Source organism: Etheostoma spectabile, chromosome 6 (assembly GCF_008692095.1).
Source record: "Etheostoma spectabile isolate EspeVRDwgs_2016 chromosome 6, UIUC_Espe_1.0, whole genome shotgun sequence".
NCBI classification, from domain to species: Eukaryota; Metazoa; Chordata; class Actinopteri; order Perciformes; family Percidae; genus Etheostoma; species Etheostoma spectabile.
Genome location: NC_045738.1, coordinates 12,018,688 through 12,031,885, shown reverse-complemented (window position 1 = coordinate 12,031,885; position 13,198 = coordinate 12,018,688). Strand labels below are relative to the sequence as shown.

Genomic DNA, 13,198 nt, shown 5'->3' with positions numbered 1-13,198 from the left:
CACACACACACACACACACACACATCGAGGGGTGAAGGTCAGACAGGTAGACGTTAGGACCAAACATTGGGTAGACCAAATGAGAAAGGGAGGGGAGGGGGGGAGAGAGGGCTGATGGGAATTAAGCAGTACTCTCCCGCAGCATGAGCGGAAAGGACAAGAACTTAAGAAGGATCAGAACAGCTACAAAGATACCAAGAGAAACTTCATCATCATCATCATCGTCGTCATCATCATCATCATCATCATGATCGTCATAATTATGTGAAGATTATTTTTCCAATGACAAATACTTAAAAATATACATTTCATCATCATCTTAATTATCATCAATATTATCATTATTATTAATCCCCTTTGGATAGCTGAGGTTAATGCTTCAAAGACGGGCTGGCTAGGTGACGGAGGAGCTAAAGAAGAGCAGGAAGGGATGGATGGACAGAGAGAGGTGAAAGATGCATGGGAGGCTTGTGTTGAAGAGAAGGTCAAGTTAGAGCTCTTTGGTTTTATTCTTTAACATCTGACTCCTTTGCTGTGGTGCTGGAGAAACCTTTGGACTAAAGCTGTATTGTAGAATAGAGAGAGAGAACGAAAGAGAGAGAGAGAGAGAAGAAAGGGATGAAGAAGAGCATGTATGGCGTGGATGAGAGTGGGTGGTGGCGGAAGTAGAAGCAGCTTGTTTGTTGTTGTTTTCTTTGCTCTGCTCGCACTGTCTCTCCTTCTCCAACAACAGATCCATCTCTAATGCATTCATGTCCAGAGATATTTGCTCTGTAAGAGATTTTTACTTATCTTGACATGACAACTTCAAGTATTGATTCTTATATTTTAAAGGACATTTTAGGACTTTCTTGCCAAGAGTCAGATGAGAAGATTGACTGTCTCATATCTGTATAGTACATAAAAAGCTACAGCCAGTGCATGGTTAGCTTAGCTTAGCATAAAGACTGGAAACAGGGGGAAAGGCTCTGTCCAAATATGGTGAAAATGATCAATGACTTTGCTAATTTAATTAGTTTTGTTTAGTTCAGTTCAGTTCAAAGAACTCACCAATTATTTTTTTTTGTTTCTAAGCAAAATGAATGCATCACTGTTCCAATACACAGCAGTAAGCAAACACATCACTATTCGTTAAGTCTTCATTTCAGTGCCAAGTTCAGCCTAAACCGGTTTAAAATTGTTACTTTCAGTATAACGTTCGGCCTACACAAGCTCTGTTTTTAAGATGACTGCTCAGCAGACACTTATCACAGCATAATTATTTATGTGGCTTTCAGTGTCTTTCGGTACCCTTTGAACCAGGCAGTAATGTACTGTAAATCAAGGCTGAGCTAAAAAAAAAATAGTGCTCTCATACCAGTAAGGGGAGCCTAACACCTAAAAGCTACTGATTCAGTATATATTCAGTTTTGTTTGAATATGGTGCTTCTAATTCATTCACGTGTCTAACAAAATTCGCCTACCAGCACCTCCAAAGTTTAGTAATTCAAATATTTTAAAGTGTAAAAGCAAGTTTGTGGTTGTACAGGGGTTTCATTGGGTCGCAATCACTTCCTGTAGTTGTGTAGTCCTCACTGGCTGTTATCTTACTCTCGGCAAGAAAATGTATAACTATATTTCCTTAAAAGTAAAGCTATTCCTTTGAAGCTTCTTTGATAGATGCTGTTGTAAACATTCATCTCTAAACCTGTAGAGATGATGTATGTTTGTGGAGAGAGGAAAAAAAGTATGCTGCCATTTAAGCCATGAGGAGAAAAATCGAGTTTCTGAACACTTGGGTGGGCATCAGGATTTTAGGGAGTGTGTGCATTGTGCTGGATCCCATGGTGAGGCATTGACTTTGGTATCATTCACTAAGGGGGTATCCCCACCGGAGAGATGAACACAATTCACCCGGTCCCTCAAACCCTGAGGCTCACAAAAGGGTGCCTCGTCAGAAACGCAACAGAGCCCTGCTTCCACTTCCTCGGAATGCACAGAGAGGGCAACGCAACAAAATGATTTAATCACATGCTCACCTCTCCCTCCAACTTCTACTCTCTCAACAAACACAGAGTCGTGAGAAGTGCGTGGATGTGTCACCTAGCAACCCCGGCCTCAGCCATTCCCCAGTCACCTGCCCTACGGCACTCCCTGGTACACATGGACATCAACTGGTCAATGTGCTCCCTCATCAGGCAACTGAAGACCTAAAGGCGAGAGAGGGCTCGGCAACCTTGGTGATAAAGTTGCTCTGAGGTACTATTCTTGAAGCTTTTTTAAGCCCAAAAATGCATCCAGATTTAATCCTAGATCTGTGCCAAAGAGCAGCTTTAAGCCCACAGTCCGTGTTTGACAGGGAGGAAGCAGTAAGGACCATATATGAGGAGAGGGCTGTGTTCAAAGCTCAACACAGACAGTGGGGGTGTTTTCCAGGGGGACAAGGTGTGTGCGTGCGTGTGTGTGTGTGGACCGGCGCACGAACCAGTGGGGCCCTTTGACCTCAAAAGGTACCTTCTAAATCCCATAGAGAAAACTGCAGTCTAGTCAATGATCTGTTACTTCTCAGATCAACCCCAAACCTCTGTGTGGTTTAGGACAACAACCTTTGACCCGGCCTCACTGCGTCTGCTCCTGACCACACAAACACACTGTCCGCACGTACCATCCAGGTACCCTGATCCCCACTTGAACTCTGCATTTTAAAGCATTCATCTATTTGGTTTATCATCAAAGAATATGAGGTATATGATGAACTATCTCTCTTTTACATCCTACAGTGGACGAAGAAAAACGTTGAAATCAACTTCTAGAAAAGTGGAAACAAAAGAAATTGAGAAAGAGACAAAGTGAGAAGTTAGAGGGCAATTTACGGCTTATAATCCAAAATCACCCTCTTCTCTCTTGACTCTTTCTTTCCTCTCTGTCTAGTAAACTTTAGCCTTTGCCCCAGTTAATCTTCTTCTTTTGTGTTTTTTGGTAGTGTAGCTGTAAAGCTTTCAGTGTGTTCTCCCTGTGAAGACAATAGAGGACAGAAGCAGCACCATGTCTCAAAGAACACCTCAGGCTATAATTTAGGAAGTTTTTCCACATATTAACTACATTTATACATTCTCCATCAAAACAGAATTTGAACTTTTGAACCTTTTTTGCCTTATTACCAGGAGAAACAGAGATATTTGCCTGTCTAAAAAAGCCTCTACCAAATTATTGTTTTTTCCCTTGAAACTTTCTGCAAATGATGAGGTGTTCATCCACACAGTGCTGCCTCTCACTACTGTGAGCATCCCCTCCCCTTTGGGAGATGAGTTCTCTCAGTGAGGAGGAGAATATCCTTATGGCCGACCATCCAAACAGCCATATTCTTTTATTAAGACCCTACAGGACATGTGGTTGCATTTCTGGTATAATTTGGTTTAAAGAAGTAAGAAAGAACATCAGCAGGGGGCAAAAAAAATCCATCACAAATACATCCCAGAAAGTGAAAAAAGCACCTCTAGAAATAAATTAACAAATAAATAGCAAGGCAAAAAGATAACAAGCAAATAAATCAGCCCTACCCTGAATAATAAATAGTACAATCAAAAGTCTAAATCAGCATTAATAAGGAGAAATAAAAAAAGTCCAAAGAGAGATAGTTAAAATTTTTGGTCTAAAATCAAGTCATTATCATCCATGTTTTTTAGGATCTTTTTTTTCCTCAAAGTCTTTTTTGTAAGTTTTTTCTTTTTAATACATTAGCGATAAGTAAGCAGTAGAACATAGATCTTTTTTCTACAAAATCTATAGAAGCACTAACAGATACATTCCGTCTAAGAGTCAATGTGGAGAAAAAGTTTCACCTTCAAGGTGCAAACCCCACATCTGAAGTTCGGTTCGTGAGACGATTCTCGTGTGTCGACTGTTTTCTGGTGTGGATCAAACCAAATATTCTTTGGATACATTTACGCCCAACTCTCAAACTATCAACTTGACTGAGGCAGCTGCTGTGTGTATTACAATGTCTGAAGTGTGTATAATGCTGTCTCTGGGGTCAAAATTAATGACAAGACATCACTGCAGACCCTATTCATTTTTCTTTTCTTTTTTACCATTTGGCCTTCCAGTAACACTTACGCACAGAAAAACGCACAGTTTTACCTCATACAAGCTGACCCATTTCTCTGCCCACATGTTCCTGTTCCTCTCTACTGTGTTTGGTTTGGTTCAGTTATTTGGTTTGGCATTTTTAAGGTTTGCTATTCAACTCTTTGTTTTTGGCTTTTTGTGTGTCTTTTTTTCTGCCAAGACAGTCCGTTTCTTTATCTAATAAAAATCTGGAAGCTAAATTTTCACAGTATTTTTTCCAACCACCTGATAAAAATTTCTAGCACGACTACGAAAAAAATAAGGAGCTCTTGTAGTAAGTAAGCGAGTACGTTATTCCAAATGAGTAATAAGCACTAAAGTACAGTACATAAAACAGCATCAAGAGACACAGCAGAGATAAACAATCAGAACCAACCAACAGAAAAATAAAAACAGATTTTTTTTTTTTCTTTTCTTTTCTTTTTTTTTTTTTAGAAGATTTCAGTTCAGTGAGGTCATTTGCGTTTAGCTCCATCCAGGACCAGAGAGCTGAGCTGGAGAGAGTGAGAGGCAGAGGAGGGGAGGAATTGTCTCTCCTTCTTCTGTCCACCTGTCTGTCTGCCTGTCTATCTGCTTGTCTATCCATCCCTTCATCCATGCTACACAGTTTCAGAGCTGGGTGTATGCCGCAGCCCCAAAGCCAACAGACAGACAGACGGCTTCACCTCTTTCAACACCTGCACTTTGTTCTCCTCCCCTCCTCCCTCCAGCCACAGTTGGTTAGGGTTCTTTTTGGTTTGCTTCTGTTATTCCTTGGGTTGTGTTTTTTTTTGGTTTGGGTTTATTTTTGGTATCCTCTTACAAAAAGTGTGACGCCTGCTCCTCTTCACTACAGTGTGTCCCTCCTTCACCCTGATGTCCCAGCGTACCCTTCTTTCTGGGGGTTTGGAGTAAAGGATCAGTTCCCTAAATAAAGCTTCCCCCGTGGGTTTTTGGACGGGCCAGGTGGAAGGGAATCACACCAGGGGGCTTACGCCCTGTTCTCCGCCCCTCTGTGTCTTTATTGTGTTCATATGTCTTGGCTGAGGCTCCTTAAGAACAGCCCAGCCCTGAAAATGCTTTGGTTTCCAAGAAGTAATGGCAGTCTGAGGTGGAAAATGACAGTGAAATGTGATTGATGAAGTGATGATGGAAACAGACAAATATCAGTAAACATGTCTAGACAGACAGGTGTTGGGGCATCTATGCTGATTGACGAGGCAGGAATGAGAGCTGGCTGTGACTAAACTTGGCTTTATTGACTTATTTAGCCTTCAGTCTCAATGGTTATTACTTTAAATCTCCAATCACAGCCCTATTTCATACTTTCAAAGTGGCCGTTACTCTTAGCAAACATTATTATGTCATTTTCAGTGTGTGAAGTTTCCAGGGCATGTTCCTTTTGCCACGGAGTCACTGATAATGGGTTATCTTTAAGAGTGAGGAAAGAGTGGTCTGATTAAGAGCACATAATGTCAGATGTTTAGGTCTTAATAAATTCATTCACACCGTGAAATAAACTCGCAGCGTGCCAACTCTATTGCATCTACGGCACTTGGTGAACATCTTTTCACCTGCGTCTTTGCTATCGCCACAGAATAGTCACGTTAAAACACACAAATGCATATAATGAAGACACTGATGATGACACTGATAATGATTCAAACCCAAAAAGCTACGACTTAAAAGGAAATAGCTGCAACAATAAATAGGAGTTGGATTGTAAAATGTAACTAATAAATAATTAAAAAAGACATCCCAACTGTACTTTTAAAATGGATACTAAGTGACATAAAAAAGAGATAATAAAAAAGGAGCGGGGAAAGCTTTCTATGCTCTTAGAACCAGAGGTAGGTAAAGAGACTAACACATTGGAATACAGCGGCCCTCGTTCACACAGGAACTCTTGACTGGTTCAAAAACAATCTTACAAAATGATTCAATATATCTATGAAAACCTAAAAGAGACACATGAGCTGACACAGACAAGATGAGTCAATGGCAGGATGAATTGGCTCTTGATGTGTATGTGAGAAGCAGTAGTATAGTCCTGGTCCTGGATAGCTTCAGTATTTACACGTCCTTTGAATAAAGCTTTTCTCTCCGTATTTTTGGTTTTTGGTATTTGGGATTTGGTATGGTTGTCATTTTTTTTTGTCATTGTGTATTTCTCCTACGCCTCCTCCTCAGGTAAATTTTTGGTTTAAACTTATCCTCCCTACTCCTCTTCTTTCAGACCCGCAGCTTTTTGAAATAATACAAAAAAGGTAAAACGTGAGCACAGTTCTCCTCTCCATTTCTTTTTTTTGTCCTTGCCGCCATTCCTTTGTCACATAGTAAAGTTATCTTTTGTCATTTTTGGTTTATGCACTTCGACACGTTTCTCTGCCATCTCTTCGTTAAGGAGTCATTGGTTTGTTTTCCTTTAGAGAGAAAGAGTGGAGAGGTGCCATGTCGATAGAACGTGTTATTGACAAAAAGGTCCCACGTTGCCTCCTCTCCATCTGTTTGGATAGATAAAGATTTTTGGTTTCAATCTTCCCCTCCCTCCCTCCCTTCTCTTCTCTTTCACTTCTTTCTCTCCCTTTCTCCTCTTTCATTCTGTGTATTTTTGGCATTGAAAGACTGGGAGAGAAAGAGAGAAAGAGGGCCATTGCAAAAAAATAAAATAACAAAAGAAGAGCGCAAGAGAGAGAAAGAGATAGCTTTGGTGTGAAAGGCGAGGTTGTCGTTGCCCCCTTCCTCCTCCTCTCTGATTGGCCCTTGGCGTTGTCACTCAATCTTGGCTCCGCCAACAGAGGGCGGGCTGTGTGCCATTTCGCTGGAGGAGCAGGAAGAGGCGGGGCTGGAGCAGGGCGAGGGGGAGCAGAGGGTGGGGCTGATGCTGCTGGCCGAGGGGAAGGGGGAGGCCTGGGAGGCTTTGGCTATGGCAGCGCTGAGCAGTCCAGCGCCGGGGTTCTGGCCCATGTGGAGGAGGGCGGGGTGGTTGAGGAAGAAGGAGGAGGGGAGGCCCCCTCCCTGGCTCCCACAGGCCCCCAGCATCACCTTACTGGCCCCCTCAAGACTGGAAAGGGGCAGCTGGCCACCACTGGCTGCTAGGGCTAAGGGAGGGACAGAAGAGAAAAAGATAAAAAAGGAATATTCTACTTTTACAGTATTTCAGAATCAGCTTCATTTAATTAGTCAAATGCAGCCCTTTAGAGTCGCTGTATGCTGTGTTTTCATCATCTTTTTGGGGTTATAAATTTTCTGTCAGGCCTCCTCATCTACCACTACTGAATTTAATAATTTCCTACAGTACACAGCCAAGCCCCATTAAGTGCCTGAACTTATAAGTTATATTGAGCTGAAGTAAGTCACCACCTCTTTAAAATGAAATGCTTAGTGTACTAAAGATCCCTATTTTTCAATCTTTTTTTACATTTGTTTTACACACTTACCTCGCTTCCTGTACCTCACTTCCTTTCCTCCCTGTTTCCCCACTGACTTGCTTTGTTTCCACCCTGATAACCTGATTGAGTTCACCTCGTCACTCCTTATTTAACACTGCACTCACTCTCAGTCCCTCTCTTTTTCACCTTCATGTGGGGCGGCAGCTGATTCGCCAACCCAATCAACGGCAATCAACCTCTAAAACTGAACCCTTAAGGCGTAGGGAGCGGCCACAAGATGCTCACAGTGGCTTCCGTGTAAAAAGTGCACCTGTCTGTTTTTTGGGGGGGAAATAATTTAAGTGAGAGTTTAGAAACCTTTAACTTGTCAAAAAAACACAATTTCAACACTGAGCCAATAGAGAATAACTTAATATTATCTAATATCTGTAGCAAGATAATCTTTTGGAATCAGATACTGCACAGCAACAGGTAAGCTGACATGAGTGGGCTGTTGTTATGGAAACAAGGTTGACGATTGCCATAGAAATAAAATGGATTTCTATGTGAATAGTGCTTCATGCAGCACACCTATCGTTCAATAAATACTACATGCGTGTGTGCAGCCTAATAATGTTTGTGACTGCATAGCAACAGTAAAACAGATTTTTTTCCCCATTGGGGACAAAGCATTAAACCCCCATACTACTCAAAATGTCTTGTGGTTGCACTGCATCATGGTCTGTTGAGGCTACTTTTTGGGTGAAGAAATTGTTATTTCTGCCTACTCAGTGATCGGTCCCTTGGTGTACGAGCATCAAAGTGGTATGAAACAGTAAATCCAAAATGTGGCTCTTGCACCGTGACTCTCAATGTCTGATATTTGAAGTTGATGGTCTAAACTGAAAACGTTAAATGAAATGCAAGAAACAGCCCCAACAACAGTGTCAGCACAGCTTTAAATGTTTTAGGGTACATTTCTCCTTTAGTTATAATCACATTTGATGAACACAGTGATGAAATGAAGAGATGAAAGGCTAAAGATGAGCGGGACGGCACAGACGCACACACAAAAACGCAGCCCATGCATCAACCTGATAATCGTCACACACATTCACACACTTGAAGGGATGGAGTCATGGATGTTAATAGCAACATAATGAGAAATGAGTCATTCTTCCTCTCTACAACTCTTTCTGCCTCAGCTGCTCCGTACTCTGGATGAGCAAACACCCACGGCTGCCTATTCATCCGTGTCTCCAGTCTGTATTCTACCAGTGCAATTTGTTTCACCTACCTAAGTAAACTGTATTAGTCATCATCACACTCCTATATTTTAATAGATCTCCCTCCCCCCTTTCATCTTCTTACCACCAAGTGTGATTAAAAATTAGCACAGCTGATGGTAGTCTCAACTGTTTGGTGGTCAGTTCTGCAGGATAGTTATTTCTTGTGCTATTCTTGTGGTGATCTCAAGTGTAGGAAGGTGTGTGAGAGGGGACGTGAGTTTGAACATTTATGTGTGTGTAGGAGTATATAAGTGTAATGTTTGTGCAAGGGTTTGAGAGGAGAATGTACAGTATTGCAAGAACAGAAAAACTTGTCTCAGTGTATTTTTATGTATTCTGTGAACCTAAGCTTTTCCCAGAAATTAAATACTAAAGTACACCATCTCTGCCTTGACCTCTACCTGTACATTTTATTCTGTTTATGCTAAGCTTTCTCTTTTTTATCTTCCCAATAAAACCCATTTCAGCATCTCTCTCTCTCTCTCTCTCTCTCTCTCTCACACACACACACAAACAACACACCCACACACACACACACACACACACACACACACACACACACACACACCACACACACACACACACACACACACACACACACACACACCACACACACACACACACACACCACACACACACACACACACACCTTGGATAGTGGCCAGGGGATTGTTACCGAGGAGGGCTTGGTTCATCCCTGTGTTAACTCCCATCACAGTGTTCCTGTTGTATCACACACACACACACACACACACATGCAAGCATATACACAAACACAGACAGGCAGAGGAGAAAAGGTAAGAAAAAAAGCAGGTTTAGCAGCAAGGACAAGCGGAGGGTAAATTTAGCCCTGCACATGTAAAGAGCAGTAGTTAGCTGACAGTTGGCTGTACAGATGTAAACAAGAGGTTAGAAATGCAGAAAGAAATAGAACAATATTTTATAAAACACCAAAACTCTCATTTATTAGGGCTGTTGGAAGCAATTCATCACAATAACTCAGTATTCTGCACCAAACAAGTGCATTGTGCTGTATCATCTGCATGTGTGTGTCTCGGTCGCATTCACCTCAAGTTTGCAGCAAAATCGGTGATGTAGTTAGACACGTCACCGTTCTTTTTACCCATACGCCATAAGCTGTGAACACAAGAACCACACACACAAACGCACGCAGGGTTAGTACACTGCAGCACAGGGGAAGCAGTGGTGCCCAAAGGGCATGTTGGGATATCAGTGTGTGTGTCTGTGCATGCACAAACAATCACTGTGTGTCTGTACGGTACCAACCATTTAACTACAAACTGCAGGTGAACCGAGTACTGTGCAGGACAGTATTTGTGGTGAACATTGTATGTGGCACCTTAATATTTTTGCCTAAATGTATTCAGTTGTGGTGGCCACAACTTTGTTTAATTTTCCAGAAGTTTTGAAATATCCTTTGCCATCATTTTGAGATTTTTGCTTCTGACCCAATGAATGGAACTTGGTCTGTGGTGCTAACAGCAGTGAAACATAAAGTTGTTTGGGAGGTTGCCATTCTGTTGAAGCACACTGGCTCCATTTAGAGACAGATATCTTAAAACCTGGCCAAATTAAATGAAAACTATCTGATTGGCAAGATGTCCGTAAAGGTAAGTGGGAAACATATTTTTTCTTTCATAATTTGGGTAACTAACTGCTGTCAACTAAGTGATGGGGGAATCCCAGGTGGTGTATTGTAAGCATCTCTTGTCTCTTACCCTGTGTTAAGATTGAGTGTGCTGTGGCTGGGGGTGGCTGGGCTGGCTGTGCTGCGGGGAGGAGGAGGAGTCACTGGGGAGGGTGCGGAGCTGAGAGAGGGGTGGGTGGAGGTAAGGCTGGAAGTCAGGGGACAGACGGGCGACATGGTGGTCACTGTTGTGCTGAGACTGGTCACGGCCTGCGACAGCTGGCTGGACATCTGGCAGAGAGAAAGAAAGACAGATTCAGGTTTCTGAAACTACATACAGCTGAAAAACAGGGACACGCTTATTTTCTCATCATTTAATTATTACTATTCATTAAAATACACAACTAACTAACACATGCAAGAGTGAGGTCCATGTTGGATTTTTACCATGTGAGGGCTGTAGCAGGACGGTTTGTGCGTTGGGGGGGCAGTGGGGGGCTGGCTGGGCAAGGGAGGGGTGGCACTGGAGGGATTGATGCGTTTCTCTTTCTGCCGGCGGTTGCAGAACCAGACCCGGATCACCTCCTTCTCCATGTTGAGCTGCTCTGCAATCAGCAGGATCTCTTCTGAGGTAGGCTTCTGGTTCTGAAGGAAGGGAGAGAGACAGGAATTCAGATCATTTCAGTAGTGCTACGTTTCAGCCACATGAGGCAGAAAGTTAAAAACACCAAGACATGCATCTTTTGTATTAACACATGAGTATAATCTTTAAAAGCTCTGCGGAAAAATAAGGACTTAACAAATTTCTGTCCAGTATTTAGATGATGCTTTAAAATCTCATAAAACCCATGTTTTTGGTGTGCAATCAGCTTTTTTTTTCTTCTAATTAATTATAATTTTTTGTTTTTATTTTACCGTCATGAATGCGCGTTCCAGGGCCACGCGTACATTCGTCTCGATGCTGGTTCTCTTCTTTCTGCGGCGACCAGGAATCCCGTCGAAGCCCATTGAGGGAGAGGACAGGGAGCTGGGGCTGGGCATGGTACAGTCTGTGGACATGGTCTCTGATGAAGGAAAGCAAGCATAAAAACAGACTATATGTCAGACTAATTATAACTGTTGCATACTTTAAACATAAATGTAAAGGACTGTTTGATGAAAGCTCACCTGCATCATTGAGCCACTTCTCCAGCAGTGGCTTCAGCTTGCACATGTTCTTAAAGCTTAGGTTAAGGGCTTCAAAGCGGGAGATTGTGGTCTGACTGAAGTCGTTGCCATACAGCTTCCCCATGGCCAAACCAACATCTCCCTTGTGAAGGGATAAAACAAGTACAGTCAAAATAGATCAAAGACTAAGAAACTGCTAATGTAACCAGCACATGCACACATGCACAGTGTCTCTCCCTACCTGTGTGAAGCCCAGCTTGATGCGTCTCTGTTTGAAAGTGCGGGCAAACTGTTCCAGCTCCTCCAGGTCACTGGGCTCCTCAGGGTGAGAGGTCACTGAGGGCACTGTGGTCACACCGCTCACCTCCATACTCTTATCTCGCTGTGGAGGGTTCGACGTCAGAGAAATGAAAGTGAGAATGAGAGGGAGGAGGAGAGAGAGAGAGAGAGAGAGAGAGAGACAGGTGTTGGTTTATCGCTGGTGCAGAGGCTGTGTTTTTCTTTTCCACAGATCTAAGCTTGAAAGTTTCCTCATACCTGTGCTTGGAGTCCCATTCTAGTTGAAGCAGACAGCAGGCTCCCTTGGTTTTGCTGAGGTAGCGAAATAAGATTTGGTGTCGATAGGAGTCCTGAGAAAAAAGAAGCAAATTTCCAATTATAATTATGACCAAGAAAAAATTCTTCCTGCCAAAACCACAAAACACCCTCTCAGTAAGATGCCTGCCCACCTTGCTGGCCCTGCTGTGCCTGTGGGAGGAGGAACTGGGCAGGGGATGGGAGCGGGTGGCCGGGCACTAACACCAACTGCTGAAGCTGCAGCAACTGCTGTATGTCCTGTTCAATCAAGACAGAATGGACAGATTAGAGAGAGAAAAATAATGTATGACTTTATAAGAGATAGGTAGATGGCTCAGTCACACAAACGTGTTAGTTTGTCATCTCCACAGATTTGGATGTACAGAAAACACTGAAGGAGTAGGAAAAACTTACGTACGAGAAAATGTGGAAACTTTGAATCAATAAAGATATGATAGACATGCAAGAATAACTGTTTCATGGCTTGATACTGGTTCCTCAATCAAGCCGCTCAGCAGGAAGTGGCTTTGATTGGCAGTCAGTACCTGGGCGGTGAGCTGGATTGGCTGGGAGAGGGTGAGCTGGGGTGGAGGAGGTGGGACAGGGACACTTTGGGCTATCTGTTCCTGTGTGCTCTGTCCCTGGGACTGCGATTGGGCCTGCTGCCCCGTTTGTCCCGCCTGCTGCTGCTGCTGGGCTTGCTGATTTGCTGCTGCAACTGCCTGAGCTTGCTGATTTGCTTGGGCAGCTGCGTGGGCAGCATGAGCGGCGTGGGCTGCACTGGACTGCTGCACAGCTGCAGCCAGGAGCTGCGCCTGAGCCTGCTGCAGCAACAGCTGCTGCTGCGCTGGCAACAGAGCTGTTAACTGGCGAAGAGAAAGAGGAGAGGAGAGGAGAGGAGAGGAGAGGAGAGGAGAGGAGAGGAGAGGAGAGAATTAAGATAAAGTAGAAAAGAAAGAAAAGGCAAAGGGAGACAAAGAAGGAAACAAAGTGTTCAAAAAGCAGCACAAGAGAAGCGAGCAGGTTAAAAGCAAAGCAAAGTGTGTGTCTGTGTCCTTATA

General features: G+C 43.2%; 1 protein-coding gene across 8 annotated transcripts in view; it reads right to left on the bottom strand.

Moving 5' to 3' along the window:
- Positions 1 to 4,068: 4,068 nt before the first annotated feature.
- Positions 4,069 to 13,198, bottom strand: part of pou2f2b (POU class 2 homeobox 2b) — a 40,638-nt gene continuing 31,508 nt past the window's right edge. For 2 of the 8 annotated variants that reach the window (XM_032518649.1, XM_032518652.1), the window contains exons 6-16: positions 12,683 to 13,003; positions 12,290 to 12,395; positions 12,099 to 12,190; positions 11,803 to 11,943; positions 11,562 to 11,703; positions 11,310 to 11,488; positions 10,842 to 11,039; positions 10,486 to 10,685; positions 9,815 to 9,883; positions 9,396 to 9,469; positions 4,069 to 7,187 (exon numbers count right to left, since the gene is read on the bottom strand). In XM_032518649.1, the coding sequence (XP_032374540.1) occupies positions 6,859 to 7,187; positions 9,396 to 9,469; positions 9,815 to 9,883; positions 10,486 to 10,685; positions 10,842 to 11,039; positions 11,310 to 11,488; positions 11,562 to 11,703; positions 11,803 to 11,943; positions 12,099 to 12,190; positions 12,290 to 12,395; positions 12,683 to 13,003 (1,851 nt within the window). In that variant the 3' untranslated portion in view covers positions 4,069 to 6,858. The remainder of the gene's footprint in view (positions 7,188 to 9,395; positions 9,470 to 9,814; positions 9,884 to 10,485; positions 10,686 to 10,841; positions 11,040 to 11,309; positions 11,489 to 11,561; positions 11,704 to 11,802; positions 11,944 to 12,098; positions 12,191 to 12,289; positions 12,396 to 12,682; positions 13,004 to 13,198) is intronic. The other 6 variants (XM_032518651.1, XM_032518653.1, XM_032518654.1 and 3 more) reach the window with 6 other exon arrangements.